General features: G+C 29.9%; 2 protein-coding genes across 3 annotated transcripts; one reads left to right on the top strand and one right to left on the bottom strand.

Annotated features, from left to right (window-relative positions):
* The first annotated feature begins 8808 nt into the window (after positions 1-8808).
* Positions 8809-10201, top strand: LOC126656081 (uncharacterized). Its single transcript, XM_050350552.2, has 2 exons — positions 8809-9465; positions 9844-10201. The coding sequence occupies exons 1-2, from the start codon at positions 8986-8988 to the stop codon at positions 9886-9888; spliced, it is 525 nt and encodes a 174-aa protein (XP_050206509.1). The 5' UTR covers positions 8809-8985; the 3' UTR covers positions 9889-10201.
* Positions 10202-11764: 1563 nt separating this feature from the next.
* Positions 11765-16480, bottom strand: LOC126656379 (B3 domain-containing protein Os01g0234100-like). Of its 2 annotated transcripts, none has more exons than XM_050350937.1 (7): positions 16158-16480; positions 15914-15985; positions 15784-15815; positions 15519-15681; positions 15191-15397; positions 12822-12912; positions 11765-12730 (listed from the first exon to the last, which is right to left on the bottom strand). In XM_050350937.1, the coding sequence occupies exons 1-7, from the start codon at positions 16362-16364 to the stop codon at positions 11976-11978; spliced, it is 1527 nt and encodes a 508-aa protein (XP_050206894.1). In that variant the 5' UTR covers positions 16365-16480; the 3' UTR covers positions 11765-11975. The 2 variants fall into 2 exon arrangements, with proteins under 2 accessions (XP_050206894.1, XP_050206895.1); XM_050350938.2 differs by having other exon boundaries at positions 15519-15675.
* Between the last annotated feature and the right edge of the window lie 2385 nt (positions 16481-18865).

The following is an 18865-nucleotide window of genomic DNA, read 5'->3' as shown; positions in this document are numbered from 1 at the left end:
TACATATTTAATACATCGCTGATACATTTCTGATTTGTCAAGTTCTATAGTTTCAAGGACTGCCATTGTTGGAGTATTATTTATAGCGTGGATACATATCTGATATATTCAAATAAATCATCGTCAAATTCTATAAAAAATATATATATAAACATGATAGACACATTTTTTAAATGTATTTAATAAATACATCGCTGATACATAATTTATACACGATAGATATATTTTTAAATGTATTTAAATAGATACATGATAGATACATTTTTACTAAATTTATACATTTTTATTAAATTTACACACTATATATTTTTTACATATATTTGTTTGATACATCATTGATACATAATTATTTATTGTAGTTAATTAAACTAACTTTCTAATTTTTGTAAATATTACTTTGAATAATTTTGTGGATTTTTTTATATTTATAAATATACAGGAATAATAAAATACGATATATAATCAAAATATATTTTTAAAAGATAAATAAAAAACTGTCAATTTTATTTTTTTGGAGAATGTATCAATGATATCTCGGAGATGTATCGGAGATGTATCGGAGATGTATCAGATGATATTACAAAACTGTGTCTATAATTTGTTGATGCTTGCGTGCTATTGGCTGACGCTCTGACGCGCTGACGCGCTATGACGCGCGCTGACGCACTCTGACACGCCAATCACATGTGCTAGCTGTTTTTATTCCTTTTTATTAAGATAATGTCATGTTTGCCATGTGTCACCTTTTTAATGGAATGGTGTTTGTTGTAAACTTTTGTGCTTTTGTGGTAGGAATGATAAATAATGGAGTTAGGTGACAATGTATGAAATGTTGAGCCATTTTTGTGGTATTTTTGTGATATTCTCCTAAAAAAATGTCAAATTAAACAATTATTTAGACTAAACTTACTATATTAAAATTATATTAAATTGCTGAAAATAAAAGACTAATTAATTTTTAAAGAAGATGAAAAACATTTAAATATTCTGGACAATTAGAATGTACTTAATGCTAATGTAGCAATATGTCTATATCCCAATTCACCAAAACAGAGGTTTTTTTAATTTCTCTATGCGTACCTTAGTCACCATTATCTTTCAATATAAAAATCTCAAATTCAAATTTTAATTTTATATTATTAAAAGAAACATTTTTTTCAATATTTTCGAAGGATAATTTGCATTTCTTTAATTAAATGATTCAGAGGATAAAAAGTTTCAAAGAAATTTGATCCAAATGAAATGACTAAAGATGCCCATTAGAAGAAAAAGAAATATAAAGTTGATTGCCCATATTGATTCTATTCTCCATTTAGAAAAGAATACCCACCACTAGCCCATGTCTAATACCAAGTATTACAGCATGTTTTTTTTGCCTCTATCACTACAAGTTCCTACACAATCAATTCTGCATATATTATTAATTACCTACCAGCACCAAGATATCAAGAAATGGCAATCATGTGCTGTGTTCAAGTGCAGCCGAGCCACGATATGACCCTGGGCGAATTCAAGGCGTGGCTCCGGCAATTCGACGAAGATCACGACGGGCGTCTTAGCCGCGAAGACCTAAAAGAGGCACTTGATAGCATGAGGATTTGGTTTTCTTGGTGGAAGTCTAGACAAGCAATGAAGAAAGCTGATATCAATTGCAATGGCCAAATTGACAATCCTAAAGAAATAGAGAAGCTTGTTAATTATGCTCAACAATATTTTCATGTCAAAATTCATGAAAATTATTGGTAATAGGATTTATGTTCAATATTTTAAGCACTTAATTTTTCTTATGTGCATTTCAATGTGATTTTATGTTTATTTTGTTCAAGGTTTGAGTAATTTCTATGGCTTGAATTGTCTTCAATTTCATCTCATTTACTAATGTATCCTGTTTTCTTGATGCAATATGGATGTATAATTATTATTGCCTTCTAGTTCATTCAAATAAAATAACCATATAAATGTCTGCTATTATGTCACTTGAACATAAAGTAATTAAATCATTCTTATTTACTAATTTTTTTATTAAAATGAGAGAAGAGGAAATCGAATATATATGCTTGAAGTATTTTAATTTACTAACCTCAATTTAACTAATTCATTTTTTAAAAAAAAAACTATAAAACTATTAGAAAGATTAATTCTAAAAATATACTTTAAATCCAAAAAAGAAAGTTACCTAAAATGCTTTTATTTTTTCTACAAAATACATAATTGACTTATCTCTAATACTAAACATACAAAATTAAAAAAAAGATATAAAATAAAAATTAGAAACATATTAATTAAATAATTATATCCTTCAAAATTTTAACCAATTTTATGTCATTTTTATAACTTTTCCAATCAAATTTAACATCGAGAGGGAAAAAATGAACAAATTGGACGGCAAGGCTTGCTCAGGCCTAAAGCCTAAAGTTTACATACCAATTTTGATTAGAAGCCTGTTCACTTGAAGCCCAGCCATATATTAAAAACAAAAACTTAATTAGTAAGATAAACTAAAACGAACTTATAGCATTTTCATTTCAATACCAAATCAATTTCACAATGCTCTAATTTGATATTTATAGTGAAAAATGTATTTTCATTCCACTGCCTCCGTCCCAAAACAATCCACTTTCTTTATTTTTTTTATCTTAAAATAATAGTCTCACTTTTCTTATAAATCACAATTTAGAGTGTTTATTTTTCATATTACCCTTATCTAAAGTGTATCATTTATTGCTATTAGCTTATATCATAATATTTAATAAGAATATGGTAGGAAAAATAAAAATAAATTTGTGAAAAGTTAGAGCAATGACTGTATTTCTTAAACTGTGTGAAAAAATGAAAGTGGACTATTGTTTTGGGACGGAGGAGGTATTATATTATTTAAATTAATTATAAAATTGTCATTAACAACTATTATCATGTTAAAAACTTATTTGCCATAAAATTTGCTTAGTATTTAGTTTTTTTTTCTTTCACTCAGTTACTCCTTATTAGATTTTGTGCAATACTCTCAGCACAATAAATTGAGTCTACATATTCACCAAAATCATCTATATGCTTAGATAATTGAACAGTTGACGAATTAATTTTAAGGTACTTATTTAGAGTGAAAAAAATTTGTATTTTATTTAAAAAATAAGGTGAATATTTGCATTCATTGTATTTAAAAAGAAATCAATCAGTATACAATTATGAATTTAGCATTTCGTAATGTAGTAAAACTCAATAATATATGTTATATATAGCATTTTGCTATTCTTTTTTACTAAAAATAATGTAAAAATACAACACACAATAAAGATGCTCTTATAATTTACTTTCTAAAAAACGAGACACCCTTCCAATCCCTTTTTCCATCTCGTGATGGAACTCTGCTCTAATTTCAAGTATGATATTTAAACAAAATTGAGTTTTTATCGAGCGAACACGGAACAGCTCGGTTCGTTTACATCCCAATGTATGCTAAATTGGAGGAATGGTAAAGGATATTTTATTGGCGGGAAAATGAAAGATGTGGAATGGTAAAGGATATTTTATTTTGTTGAATGATTGATTTGATTAAGTTAAAAAGAGTGTTTGACTAGTGGTCAAACGCAGCCATATATTGAGATGTGGAATATGCACCAAGTGGCATTACCCCATTCGTCTGCCAAACCTCTCTTTACTCTTTACCATGTGAATGACAGCCCATGTCCTTTAGCTACAAGTTAAATTAAATATTGTCTTTTATCGCCCCAACTCTTCTTTTTCATCTTAATCACCCCATTACTAATTTAATTTTACAGTTATTAACTCTTTATCCTATTTATACCCTTCTCTCATAAAAAAAAAAAGTCTCAATATTTTTGAAAAACATTCAATTTTCTTCAGTTCTCTTAACTCATTTTTATTAATCAATATTTTTTATAGATATATTTGAAAAACATTCAATTATCCTCAGTTCACTTAAACTCATTTTATTAATAACATCTTGTGAATTTTATTTTAAAATATTAATTCTTTAATTGAATAATAAAATAAGATTTAACTTAAAATGTGACAATAACTAAAAATAGACATTTAAAATGGAACATCTAAAACAATACTTTTTTTTAAAATGTGATCAAAGGAGTACTATTAAAGTTGGACAATGACCAATTAACTGATTTATTATAAACAGTCCATGATATTGTAACTTTTAAAATTAAAAGTTTAAAATAGTTAGCTATTTAACGGGTTATTCATAAAAATACTATTTAACGGGTTAATAATTTAAAGTCCTAATGATATTTAAAAATCAAACCCTTTTAACTTTTTAAAAATATATTCAAACCTTTTAAAAGTTGTAAGTTTATTCCTATTTATTTAATTTGTTGGGAATTGAATAATATATGTGTGTGTATGCAGGGACGAAACAAGGATTACAATTTAGGAGCGTCGGAGTTTTCACGTTCGGCTATTTTAAGAAAAATAAAACGACGGTAAACACACTTTTAAGTCGGTAACTAGTACTTATGGAACCGCCCCCTAAATAAAAAAAAACGCTCTATATCCGTGTTTTTTTTAAAAAAAAATCGGTAAGGATGGTCGGCCCCTGGTGTGTATTATTTATTTATAAACAGATTAATTGGTAAACCGTAGTTTTTGTTTCACCTCCTTAAGTGCTATCTACATTTGTTTTTACCTTTTTATTTATTTATTAAAGGTCCAATGGATCTTTGAAAATTTCTTTCGGTCCATAATATTTATCACATTAGAATTCCAAAAAAACAGTAATTGTTATTTTTCTAAATTTATCTCTAGCAATAAATAATTTAGTAAGGTTAAAAGGACTAGTCAAGTATAAAATTAGTGGTAATTAATATAAATAATTTATGTGAAATGGAAAAATGCGATAAATATAATAAACCGAAGGGAGAATATATAGTGGTGTGGAAATATAAACTCAACCTATATCTACAAACAACCCTCACAAGAATATAAATTAGACCACTATTACACTCGTTGCATCTCTTATTCATTCCTTGTCTAGTAAATTGCTTCGACGCAAATTTGAATTCAGAATTTTATTATTTTAATACTAATTGAACTCACTCAATTGGCTATTGTATCTGTTATTTATCTTTAAGATTTTGATCCTAGACATGCAGAAAATGAATATTTTAGATTGCAATGACAAACTCTGGCTTTAGTCTTGCTTAGGTCTTTGGAATTAAGGGAAAAAAATATGTAAATCAGGATTAGGCTCCAAAATCTATCCAAAACACATGCATTTGGACCTTGCCAACTAGTAATTAGTTGTATTTAATTGGATACCGTATCTTGCTAAAAGGTTTTAATGCAAGTGCACGTAGGGTGAGCAAACTCACTTTTAAAACCAAACTATTTTATTTGAAATTGATTTAATTAAATTTATAAAAGTGTTAACAATATATATTTAACCGACATATTAATCGCTAATCCCATTAAATCAACAAATATAAATATACTATTTGGTTATTTTGGTTAATTAATATTTTAATATTCTTGACTATAGCCAAACGGAAATTCTTTTATATACCAAATTAATCAAATTAATTAAAAGTTTTTTTTATAACTAGTAATTCAACTTTTTTAAATCAAACTTCAGTAAAGTAAATTATTCAAATCAATTAAATTAGTTTAACCTACCCCTAATTAAACCTAATGTTTAACAAATAATTTTAAAAATAATATTTGTCGTCTTATTTTAGAAGCTTTACTTTTTATAACTTTGGAATATTTCATTTTAAAAGTTTAATTTATATTTTAAAATATATTTACATTTAACTTTATTTTTTCTAAATTCTATATAAATTCTATAGAAAATTCAAGGATTTAGTAAGAGTAAAATAATAAAAACATTTTTTAATATTTATTTTAAAATGAGAGGTAATAAATAACATAAGATTCTTCAAATATTAGTTAAAAGATTTTAATAGAACATCAATCCATATATGCTTTTTCTGTTAAAATTCAAAAGGAAAATAAATTAATTTGTAAAAAGGCAGGTGAGTTGGAGTTCTGGCTTGCCGTATTTCTGAACTTTGTAGAAGAGGCCTGCTAGTAACTGCACGTGGTCACGTGACTAGTTGGAAGAAGAAGAAGACATAAAATGCCTCATTATTGCCTTTTCTTCCATTTACATTGCAATTGTACTATGCTTCATTTCCATTTTCTAAAAATAATTAAATAGTTTCAAAAAAACTAATAATTAAATAAAAATAATATCAGAAAAAAATAAAAAAGGGTAAATTAGTGTTTGACGGTTAGAGATGACCACATGCTTTTTTTCTTTCAAAATGATTGATAATTCACTAAAAAAATACGAGAAGAAAAAATAAATAAAATTACAATGAAATAATCAAATTGATATATATATATTTATAAATTTATTTAAAATCAAATTAATTTATAAAAAAATCGCAAAGATTAATTTCTTTAGCATCATTATTGTTTATATTTGGCAAATCAGTTTAGTAATGTTAATTTTATTTTCGTGAGACGATCTGCGAATCAAGCAGCGCACTTGTTAGCGCAAAATGCATGTTCCATGTCAGGTCATTAGGAGTGGTATAGTCACTTCCCTGAATTCCTCACAAATGTAACTGTTTTGGATTATTAATCAAGTCTAAGTTTTATTAAAAAAAAGTTTAAAATTTATTACAATCTAAATTACTTCTTAATTCCATAAATCGACCAATTTATTTTGGTTCTTAATTAAAACAATGGTCTATAACATGCTACCACTTTAATACTCTCACATAATCAAAAGTTTTTTTGTCCACGGAGAGGTAGGATTTTTGGCATCGCTTGAAGCTCTAGTACAATGTTGTACGATATTTATATCATTAGAATTCTAAATTATTAATTAGTCTTAATCTTGTTTTGATATTTAAAAAAAATTAGATTAATTTGGGGTTAAATGGGATTGATGCAAGAGCAAATAGAATCTTGAATAAATTATAAAATTGCACTAATTTTATATTAAATTATCAAAATGTGAAAAGTAATGAAAGGGGATGATCACGTGGACCCATTGATGGGTCGGTATCTGCCAGCTCAGAAATTGAAGATTAATTAAGAAGCAAGTCAAAAAAGGGTCAAATTAGGGCAAAGCATGCCACCAAAACCCTTCTGGATTCTGCAAGTGCATACTGTGTGTCTCACTAAATTAAAACTCTCATCTTCTATAGCTTAAAATAGTAAAACCATTTCTACTTGTTCAAAAGTTTCATGTCCCATCCCTTAAATACTACTTCTCTTGCTTTCTTTTCAATTCAATTCAATAAATAGTTTTGTCTATCTACCCCATTCTTCTATATTACCATTAAGAATGTTTAAATAGTTTTGTCTATCTACCCCATTCTTCTATATTACCATTAATCACATTCTTATCTTTTTGGCAAAATATATATTTAGGTCCATACACTATCACATTTGCTTGAATTGGGCCTCTCCACTATAAATAGTATACATTGAGTCATTATATTTTAAAATTTGTACATTCGTTCTCGTCATCACAGAAAATGTACACGGTGTCAAGTCGGATCAAAAAAACCGATTGAGGGACTTACTTTGAATAGAAATAATAATACAGGAATCCATTTCAAAAAGTTTAAATAAAAAGAGAAATATAAAATTTATTTCAATCACACTAACAGGGTGTGGAGTACATGCCTTTTGTTTTTGTGGCGTGTGTGTGTATATATATATATATATATATATATATATATATGGGTGTCTTTTTTTAGGTATAAGTATAAATTAATTCGTGAATTTTAGTGTGATTTGTAATTGCAACATAAATTTTAGCATTTGACAAAATTAAAACACCAAACAATTTTGCGGTAAAAAAAATGCTGAGGTTGACATTATAATATTCACTGTTTTGGTAGCCACATCATTGTTTTTCAATGAAAAATAGATCGATGTTCCGATTTTGCTAAAAATTGAAAATTAGTGATTAATTTTGCCAAATTTTGAATTTGTGTTTTAATTGTAAAATACGCTAAATTTAATGATTTATTTTGCAATTGACCTTTTACTTACTTTGGTAATAAGTATATTATTTTACTTGCATGGATAAAATCAAACTAGTTTTACCATTCAAAGCAAACATGCATTTATAATATCTGCTAGTAATTAATTCCAAAAACTTTCTTTTCTCCACCATTTTTCATATGTGCTCTTGTTATTCTTGTTATTGTCCGACACAAGTTATAGGCTAACCGCGGTAAAGAGAGTAGTTTCTTGGTAGCTTCAGTGCTTCACCTTATACACCTTCATAATATATGATTTTGTAGTACTAATATAAGAGCCTCATCTAAGAATTTATATTTTTTTAAATGATTGATTCTGTAATATTATATTATAATTTTTTATAAGTTAAAAATTCAATTTTTAACGATATCGTTTAATTAATTAAATATATAAAATAAAATAAATTTATACTTATCAACTCTTCAAATTTAATGAATTTTATAACATTTTCAAACGGAGTGCGTCGGAGATAATTATATTTCGAATGAATCTTATATTTGACACCACTAAGATAAAATAAAACTATTACTCCATTTTTTAATACATTTGGTTTAACTACCTTAAATTAAAATGACAGATAAAATTAATATTTTAAGAGTAATTTTGACCAATCCACAATATATACAGTTAGAAAAATATTTAAATGAAGAAACTGAAACTTAAAAAACAGAGCTAGCCAGCATCATTGAATACTCAATTAACATGTCATGACAAAAACATCAACATCTTGGTCAAGCCATGCATTTTCATATATCAATAACATCAATTCAAAATTATCACTCACTACTGCTTCAACAATACCTCCCAAATATAAATACAAACACTACTTGGTGGTTTAAAAACAGTACATAAGGGTCCCCTTTTTTTCATTTCTTATTAGGGTTTTCATCTCCCTTGCTTATTATTATTTCATTCTCATTCTCATATTTTTAATGGAGTTTTGAGTATTCCATGGCATGTTTAGTCACCATGTACAACAACTCAGATCATAGTAAAGGTCAATATTGCCCTCCAATCAGTCCAAGAATCTCATTCTCCAATGACTTTGCAGACTCCCAACAAATTATCAAGCAAGAAACTAGAGCCTCACCATCATCATCAGCTGATTTTGAGTTTAATTCAGTCACAAGTTACTCAATGATGAGTGCTGATGAGCTTTTTTGTAAGGGTAAATTTGTACCATTTAAAGAAAATGGGAACAAAATGCAAAGAACTACTACTATTAGAGATGAGCTTCTTGTTGATGATGATGATTATAAAAATAATGGTTCAATCTCACTTAAGCCACCTAAGGGCTCTTCAACAAGATGGAAGGGTCTTCTTGGCTTTAAAAGAAGCCACATTGGGTCCAAGAAAGTTGATAAAACAAGCTTTGATGGTTCTTTGGTTCTTGATCATAATTCAAGGCATGAGGAAGTTCATAATTCACAGGTAAATATATATATAGTATATTCCTTTTCTTAATCTAATTTTCAAGAAAATATATATGTTGGACTAAATTGTAAATATTTTTCTTGAAAATGATAAAATCTGTGAGTCAATGTTACTTAGATTTGTGTGAAAATCTGAGTTCACAGCTATATATATAATAAACTCCCATTTTTCTAAGTTTCAAGAAATAAAAAAAATTGGACTAAATTGTACATTTTTTTTTGAGTTTCTGAGTTCACATGTATATATAATACCAATTTTTCTAATTTTCAAGAAAATAAAAAAATTGGAGTAAATTGTAACTTTTTTCTTGAAAATTAAAAAATTTGTGAAGTGTTAATCTTATTTGGATTTGTGTGAATTATTTTTATGTTGCAGGAGGAAGGAGGGTCAAGTCATAGAGATGTGGAGATTGGGATATAGAAAATGATTTGGAGAAATTTTGGGTAAATTTTCAAGAGATTTAATTTTGTGTTAGTGGTGGGTTTAAATTTTTTATTATGTTTTGATTTTGGAGTTTTGCTCTATGATTAATTGTTAAATTGGATGCCTTCCACAAGTAGTTTGGTATTTTTGGCTGTTTTGTGATTTTGTACAAAATGTTTGCAGTTGAAGAACTTGAGTTCTTGTATCTTGTGGAGCATTAGTTTTTATTGGTAGATCTGTACTCATTTTCAATTAATTAATTAATCCTTTATGTTTGAAAAAAAATTCTAATATAAATTATTTTTGGATCTGTTCAAGTGATTGTTTATTCTTTGACTTGAATCTATTTATCTTATTCATGTCATGGTACTTTGGATAGTGTAAAGTAGTAGTTCTTTTTGGCTTTCAAGATGTTGAAACTTGAAAGAGAATAAAAAAAATGAGGGTACTCTTTTTAATTTTTATTGATTTAAATATAGTCACTGAGAAAATAGTCAAGTAATAATTCTTCTTCAACTTTGCTTGAATGGGGGTAAAAAAAGTATAATTTTTGAAAAGTATATATTTTGGGTGCTGCTTGATTCAGCAGTTTCTTATAGTTGGTTGCTGTTAGCTGTTAGCTGTTGACTGTTAGCTGATAGCTGGTAGATATACGTGTTTGGTGAGATTTAATTAGTTATAATTGTTTATATATAAAATGACCGTAAAAGACATAATTTTTATTTCTATTTATTAAATTATGAATATATTAATTAACAAAAATATTAATAATTATTTTTTTATAAAAAACAATATTTAGTTTAAACTTATTTAGATATTGTTTTTGATAAATTTACCAAACACAATTCAAAAAAATTATCAAATTATAGTTGTTTTAATATAAATGAAATAATTTTATATAATTTATATTAGAGTATTTGAAAATAATTTAAATAATTTTATATATTAAAAAACGATATATTCTATTAGGGGTAATTTTGTCCAAATAGTTAAAAATATTGAAACAACTATCGGCTATTGACAAAAAGCTCCAAAATGGAGATTTTCAAATAACAGCTTTTGGAGGTTCAAAATGTTTCAAAAAACTACAAAATATTTATCATCAAATATTTTGATGGAACTTTGTGAAAAGCAAAAATTAAAAGTTCCACCAAAAAGCTGAAACAAACACCCTCTTTGTTTGATTCATTTTCTGCATTCTACTTTCTAAAATATTAAGGGTTCAACTTCCATTTGACTAGAGGAATATCGCTGAAAACATTGAGATAAATTCTATTGTCCTATTTAAATAAATATAAAATACAATTATATTTTTGCATATAACTATTTTAATTAATTAATGATGATATTTTGTCCTTAGAGTTCAATTGTTAAACAATAAAGTACTAACTTTTTGAAAAGTTCGTGATTAAATCAAGTAAAATTATTATTTATTTCATGCTTACTAATTTCTTGAGGAATTTTATATAGTTTTGAGCCAAGTAAGGTCTAAGAGTATCATAAGTGCATAGTTCGATTCCAACTATTGGTAAATTTAAAAGCAGAAGACCTAGCTCTCTATTGTGCAGTCCATTTATGAACTCCTAATTAAAAAAAGAATAAAAAAATTATTTATAAATTATTTTTAATATTAAGAGATGTAAATGTATTTAATATAGCATGAAAATAAAGTAATTTTTTAAAACTATATAAAAAGAAAACTTTCTCAATCATATTGAGATAAATTTAGGCCCATACGATTCCATTCCAGAAAAAAGAGAGGGTATCCAACATTCCTCTCAAAGCTAAAACACTATTTCTAGCAAGTATAAATGTCCAACAAAGTTACAACAATGTTTTAGCACTCAAAAGAAAGAAAAGAAAAGAAAAAACCTAAATTGTTAACACTTTTATCTGCATAAATTAAATCCTAAGAAAAAATTCGAGCATGTTACAACAACGTTTACATCATCCACCCTTATATCTGCAACCATGTCATTTCATCCAGACAAGTCACTGAGTAATATTATAACTTTTACATATAATAATAAAAAAAAAACAAGGCACAAAATAGAATACATTAATGGTACATAATTAGAGATACATTACCACGGCGCGAGAATTTCTTCCTGGAACTTCATCTCGTAGCTTTCAGCTTTCGACTTGAGACTCATAATGTCAGCGCCATATCTTTCGTGAGCAGCCTTCAATTCCTCGAGCTTTGCTTCGAGACTTCTTATTTTATCCTCTGTGTGAACTCTTTCAGTTCTTGCTTCTATGTATCTCCTAGTTTTTGAGGCACCTTCTGAATCAAAGGCAAGGCTTACAAGTCGACTCAGCCTAGCGCGTAAGAATCCGATCTTCATGCCAAAATGTTCAGAGGCTTTCAGAGTCTTGTCCCACGTATCAAATTCCGCCCTTGAGGTGGTAATATTAGAAGCTCTAATAGCATCAGCGATATTAACAGTTTCGGAAATAATTCCGGCAATTAACTTAAAATTTATACCCTTGATGAGATTTTCGTGAAGAAACGCGTTCTGACTGCAGCAGAGAGAGTAGTATTTCCTTCTGATTTCTTCGGATAATTCAGAATCCAAAACCAAACCATCGACCAGAATGTTAAAATTTTCAAAACTTGTTACGTCTTCGAATTGAAGAGCCGGCGACGACAATTTGAAGCCTTCTAGAACTTCTGAACCAACTTCTTCACTATCATTTTCTGACTGCTCAGCTGCTCGTGCAGTCTTTGGGACTGATATTTTTGAGCGGCTAGACTTCTTATTCTTCTTTTGGACAACGGCCAACGGAAGTGACCTAGGTCTTTTTCTCTTTACAGTTATACAGGGTACCGTTGCCATTTCTGCTTTATCATAATTGAAAAACCGCACGGATTTGTTAAAAACTAGATACAATCTAGAAATTATGCAAGAAACGGATATCATCCAACTTGCCTGCATCATTCTGTTTAATATGAGGATCCAAAGTTAGCAGGCCTAGAGCCCCGTCAACTTCAGCCAAGTCGTTTGCCCTTATTATGTACACCTGAAGAAAAGAAAAATCAAATACTTCAGCCAAGTTGTTTGAACCGAGGAATAAAACAATGAACTAAACTGCAAGAAAATACAAGATGCAGAGTTTCACATCTCTCTCCCTCCTACACAAATGCCACCTCTTCTTTATTCCAGATAAAAACCAAGTGTGCTATTACATATTAGCCACAATCAACAAAAGGAAAATGTTTCTCTAACTTTGACAGAGTGAAGCAAATAAGGTAAAGGGAGACGATGTCACAAAACTAAGGCCACTTAGTTCATAAAACTGATAAGGAATACAATAGCTATCCTATATAAAACAGCTATTCATTGCTCTTGTTCAAATTTTAGATAAATATAGCAATTCCATGGAATTATATAATTATATAATTTTTATGGAATAAGTATTTTCCCAAAAATGAAAGACTGACTATTCTATTCTTTATAAATAGATATACTCTATTCAGCAAACCAAACATGGTTTTTCATAATACATGTTGCTAATGTAGTCATGCCAAAGGCCATGCCTAAAACTTGAATGCTCTTAGCTACAGCCACTAGTCACTAAGCCTCAAATAGTCTTTTATTTCTAACTAAATGTTCCAGATTCTTTAAAATTAGTGGTTGTTTGTTATTTCCATCGACTTCTTTGGCACAACTGCCTCAAATCACTCGTGCAGTGGCTGAAAACTTAAAGAGTAAGTTGGAGTATGAAAATTGTGGCTCTTACTATTAGATAAAATTTCTTCCCTCTAGAACATTCTGGATGCTTAAGAATGGCATACTCTACTGGAAACTAACATCTTCAGATCAAGCAATGACTATGCTAACCTTATCAGATAAGAAAATGGATCCAATGTGATCCTATAATTATACATCAAAAATAACATATCAACAACTCTTCTGGGCTCTTGCTTGTTAATTAAATGGAAGAATTTGGCATTCCAGGAACTTATAGGTGATTTCTAATGTTTCAAATAGCCTACATGCAGACCTTAGCACTTAGAACCAGGCTTCACAACTTCTCTGTTTGTTGACATCGCCTTAAGATATTTTTCAAAGGTAATCAGCAGATAAAAGTATCATTCCATATCAATGATAAAAGCTGATGAGTTATTGTTCAAGAGTCTCAAGGTAATGACCCCTACAATGTGTTACACCTCATGGAAGTTTCTGGTGTGCAAGTCCTCATGAATTATGTTTTCCTTACATATGAGAGCAGAATGAGAGTAGGTTGGAATTCCAGAGAATTGCCAACTCAGAGCGTTAGATTACTAAAAACAAAATCTTGATTAAAGAACACGTCTACTTGGTAAAACAGACTCAAGTAAATAAAATAAGAAAACGTCTAAGTTCTAACAAACAAAATCATCAGTTTGAGCAAGGTATGTCTGCATTTAGAGAGTTACTATTCTAGAAGTTGACGAGCTTAGGTGAAAATGCAGTGAGAACACTTGAACATGTCAGAGCGCAACTACATTCAGCTTAGCTCAGCTAGTTCACAGCCCTAGCTCTACCTATGCTGTGTGCTCAACTACAAACCAAGGAAACAAAAAGGTAACTCCATGCGTTGATCCATACAGCTTTTCAAGTAGTAAGAAAAATTGACGATAGAAGCGAAGGAGCTTGAGAACACTAATCAAGTTAATCAATGAAAAATCTTACCCATTTCACCAGTCTCATACATGTGATGTGACACGTTCATTCTAAGATCAAAAAATTTCTAGCTGTCTTATTCATCCTTCACATTTAGTTTTGACCTCTACTAATCTCATATCCTGATGAATAATTTCCTTTCCAGATAAAACTTTGTGTGCTACCTTAAAATATATAGAGCATCTCAAATCTATATACTCCATTTGCCCTCTATCTATCCCATTTATACTGACTCTACAATCACACATTTGTCAGTTTTTGATAGGAGATCGGTGGAAGCACAAAAAAGCATTATCATTATTATCCCTTTCGTTGTGTTTGTAAATGTGCTTCATGAGATCGTGTAACATAAGTATGCAGACTTCTTTTAATGCAAGTAATTGAGTTACTTCTGCCTGGAATTTAAAGTTAAAGTCACAAGAGAAAATAAATCATTTTCCATTGCAATGTAATTTACAAAGGAACATCCAGATATGTCAGCTTGCTATTGTCCCTGTGATTTAGCATATACATAGATATCATAGGAGTCATGAGGGTCATTATGTAATCTGTATGTTTCATTAGAGATTTGTACGTTCATTTTCACAATTATCACAAAATAAGGACATATTAAAGGCAAGTCAGATTATCACCTTAAATCTGCAAGGTCCAGTTAACTGAAAGACCAGCACATCTCCTTCGAGCAATCTGTGTGCAACAGCAAACTGCCTCCAACCAGCACTCAAACCTGTCTTATACCCAATGTACTTCATCCTGAATTCTTGCCCATCTTCATCTTCCAAAGTAACAACCGAGTCTTCACGTGGTAAGTGTGCTCTACAGAATGGTCCAGGAAGTCCCTGTTAATAGTAACAACAGTAGCAATAGTTAACTAATATGAAAATAGATACGCAACATTATTTCTACGACAAGGTTATTTTCTTAAAATAACTTAACTTCCTATTGTTCCAGTAAGCTTACCATCCAAAAACAACTACCAACATGTGATCTAACCAAAGACTTCATAAAGCTAGGGTACGTCGACTCTAGATTTGACTGAATCTCCTCCGCTCGAATCATGGCAGCAGACTTAAATTCCCCGTGAGTCGTTGATCTATCAATTGCAGGCTTACTTTGCCTACAGCTTCACAAAACAAGATCAGAATTATCATAAATAAAACAAAATTTCGACAACTGAAACAGCTTAAAATATGAAAACACATTTCATTTCAGAATCTCAACCGACCATATGCATTTCCCTGCATGACCTGTCATTGCCTGTTCAATACAAAAACAAATGGAAAATCACAATTTCGAAACAATAAACCTCGAAAAAATGCAAAAGACGAGGAAAACGCGAAGGAAAGCAGACTTACATGCTTAATCTTGGAATCTGAATCTATGTAGCGTCTCTTGAATTTAATACGTTTCTCAGTTTTCTCCAAAACCTGAAATCAAGAATTGAAAACCGCAAATCGAAAACATTAGCAAGTAAACGACATCGTTTCATGCATTTTAATAGCCTGCTAAACAGCCTGTTAAATTCTTTTGACAGAAACCGAAAATCAAACGAAAAACAGCAGATCTGAACTGACATTTTCGATTTAAAACGAAACGTACCGAAGAAGAAGAAGCGAGAGGAGTAGGCTGCAAAGGACTAGAAGACGGAGAAGAGAAGGACAATTGAGCCAGCGTTACGTTTTCTTCTTCTTCGTCACCGCCACGGCCACCGCCAAGAACAACAGATTTCGATTTGTTTTCGTGAAACGGTGTCGCTCTGTCGAAATTTCCGTCTTCTGCCGCTTCGGTCTTGACGGTTTCTGCCATTTCAAGGTGACCTGAGAGTTGAAAGTAAAAAGAAAGAAAAAGTCCCTGGAAAAGAAAACCCTGGAAAAAAGCTTGAAATAAAAGAGAGAGAAATGAAATAAGCGAGTCTTTCAGGCTTACTAAATACGCTCATTATACTATTTTTTTTACTTTTAAACTGAGTTACCTAACTTGTGAGATTTTTAAAATTTACTGCTTTAACTGTTCAGGATAAAACACATAACTTTAAGGTTTGTGTTTAAGTCTTGGTGTAGATCTCTTTTTCATTTTTGTTTCGCAGGCACCTGATTTTCACGTGTTCTACACCGTTTGTCACGCTTGGGGTATTTTTTCCTGTCATCCCTGACATTCGAGCTTTCCATTACCATAGTCCCTTCGTTTTTGGCCAGCGAATTCTTTAAGTTTTAATTTGGCGATCACAAAAATCCGTTTGCCCAAAAAATGACTAAAATACTCATAGTTAATGTGTAATTAAAAAAAAATTAAACTGATCCAACTCAAAACAATCAAACCTAAAACTACCTAATCAAACCTAAATTCATCTAATCAAATTTAAAATCGACACCCACCCACCCACCGCTACACATCCGACAAAAATTACCTCTGCTACCTCTGCTATCTTCGGATTTGTTTTGGTCACTGAGTGTTTTCTCACCTTAGAAGACGAACCAACTGGTCATCTTCTCACCTAAGAAGACGAGTCAACGGGTGGGTGGAGCGACGGTGGATGGGTGAGGCGGCATCGGTGGTGGGTGGAGCAGCGGCGGGTGGCGGCAGTTAGGTTGCGTGGGTAAATGGGTGGCGGTTAGGGGATTGGATGGGTAGTTTTAGATATAATTGGGTTGGGTTTGGTTTGGTTCGATTTTTTATTTTTTTATTTAGGGGTATTTTAGCTATTTTTTGGACAAAAAGTTTTTTGTGATCACCAAATTAAAATTTAGGGGGTTTATAGGCCGAAAATAAAATTTAGGGACTATGATAATATAAAACTCGAATATCAGGATAGACGGGTGAAATGACATAATAAGTGAAAATGGTCAATGTAACATTATCTCCTTTCTCATATTTCTCATATTGTAAAAATATATTGTACTAAATCTATACTATATATAAAAGCACGGATTGGGGGGAAGGCACATTTACGTTAATATCCTTAACACTATTTAAATTATTATACAATATTAACTATTCTACCTAAATATTAGCTAATTGAAACTACTTTCAATACAATTAAAATACTCACCTATTTTATAGAATTTTATACCATATCTACAACTACAAATTTTTGAGTAATTAAATTTTTTTCTTACTACAACTTGAACAATTAGTAAATTGGCAATAATATCAAATATTCAGCACCGCCGTCCCATTAGTTTTATATATCTATCCATATTTGCAATAATACAAGAAAAATTACTAAAAATATAAGTACACACAATATTGATTAATGTATTTGTAGTGTATTAGTAAATTTTTAAATATTAGTTGTTTTATTCAAATCAAATTCATGAACTCCCAATTCATCTCAAATTTCAACTATATTATATTTTTAACGATTAATAATTATTTTATTCATAATTAATCAATCAATGACCATGAAACTTTTAATAGTTAATCAATTAATAATAAATTAAAAAATTATTAACATGAACATTTAATAGATGCAACAAATCTAAAGTATAATAACTAATGGTTTGCATTAATATGATAAAGAGGAAATTACACACACCACCGTTAAACACATAAATAATCTCACTAATACGACTGGGCATGGCTCGCCACAAAAATACGACATTCTTCTTCTTCATTTCTTTTTCACGTTCTTATTTGATGTTTTTACCGCTCAATATATTGAAATGTACAGCTTCTTTTTTCTAGGTAACATGTTATTCTCAACACGGTCTTTTTCTTCCTTTAATGGCCTGCCATTACTTGGCCATTGTTGGTAGAAGTAATCTGCTAGTTTTTGAGTTCGCTTGGAGTAAACGACAACGTCGAGATTGTTGAGAGTGACGATGATGAGATCGGTGAATCTGACAGTCGAATATTTAATCAAATCTCTTTCGTCTGTTCTAAACATGAGATAGCTCACCAACTGTTTGTTGTTTTATCCAAGTGAAGCTTTGAGCTTATTTTGATTGGTGCTACTTTTTCTTTGGTTTTGATACTGATGGGTGTGTGCCATTTAGAAATTAATGATGATTATTGTGCAGAGTTGAGTGATTTGTACTATTTAAGGAGAGTTTTGTGAATTTGAATTGTAATTATTTATCAATGCTATTAAAAGAATGAGCCATAAAGAATTTGTTTGTTCAGGTGATAAAGAGGGTGGGCTAAGTTTGTGTGCAGTCGGGCCTTTTAAATTCCATGTCACTTTTTTTATGAATAAAATTCCATGTCACTTGCACAAAAACAAGGACATCGTTCTAAATTATTTCTGGAAAATGGATCAAAATTCCACTATATGATTGATTGCTACGGACGCGCCGATAATGTTGAAA

Source organism: Mercurialis annua, linkage group LG7 (genome assembly GCF_937616625.2).
Source record: "Mercurialis annua linkage group LG7, ddMerAnnu1.2, whole genome shotgun sequence".
NCBI lineage: Eukaryota > Viridiplantae > Streptophyta > Magnoliopsida > Malpighiales > Euphorbiaceae > Mercurialis > Mercurialis annua.
The sequence above is the reverse complement of the archived record's forward strand: the minus strand, read 5'-3'. Positions and strand labels throughout refer to the sequence as shown.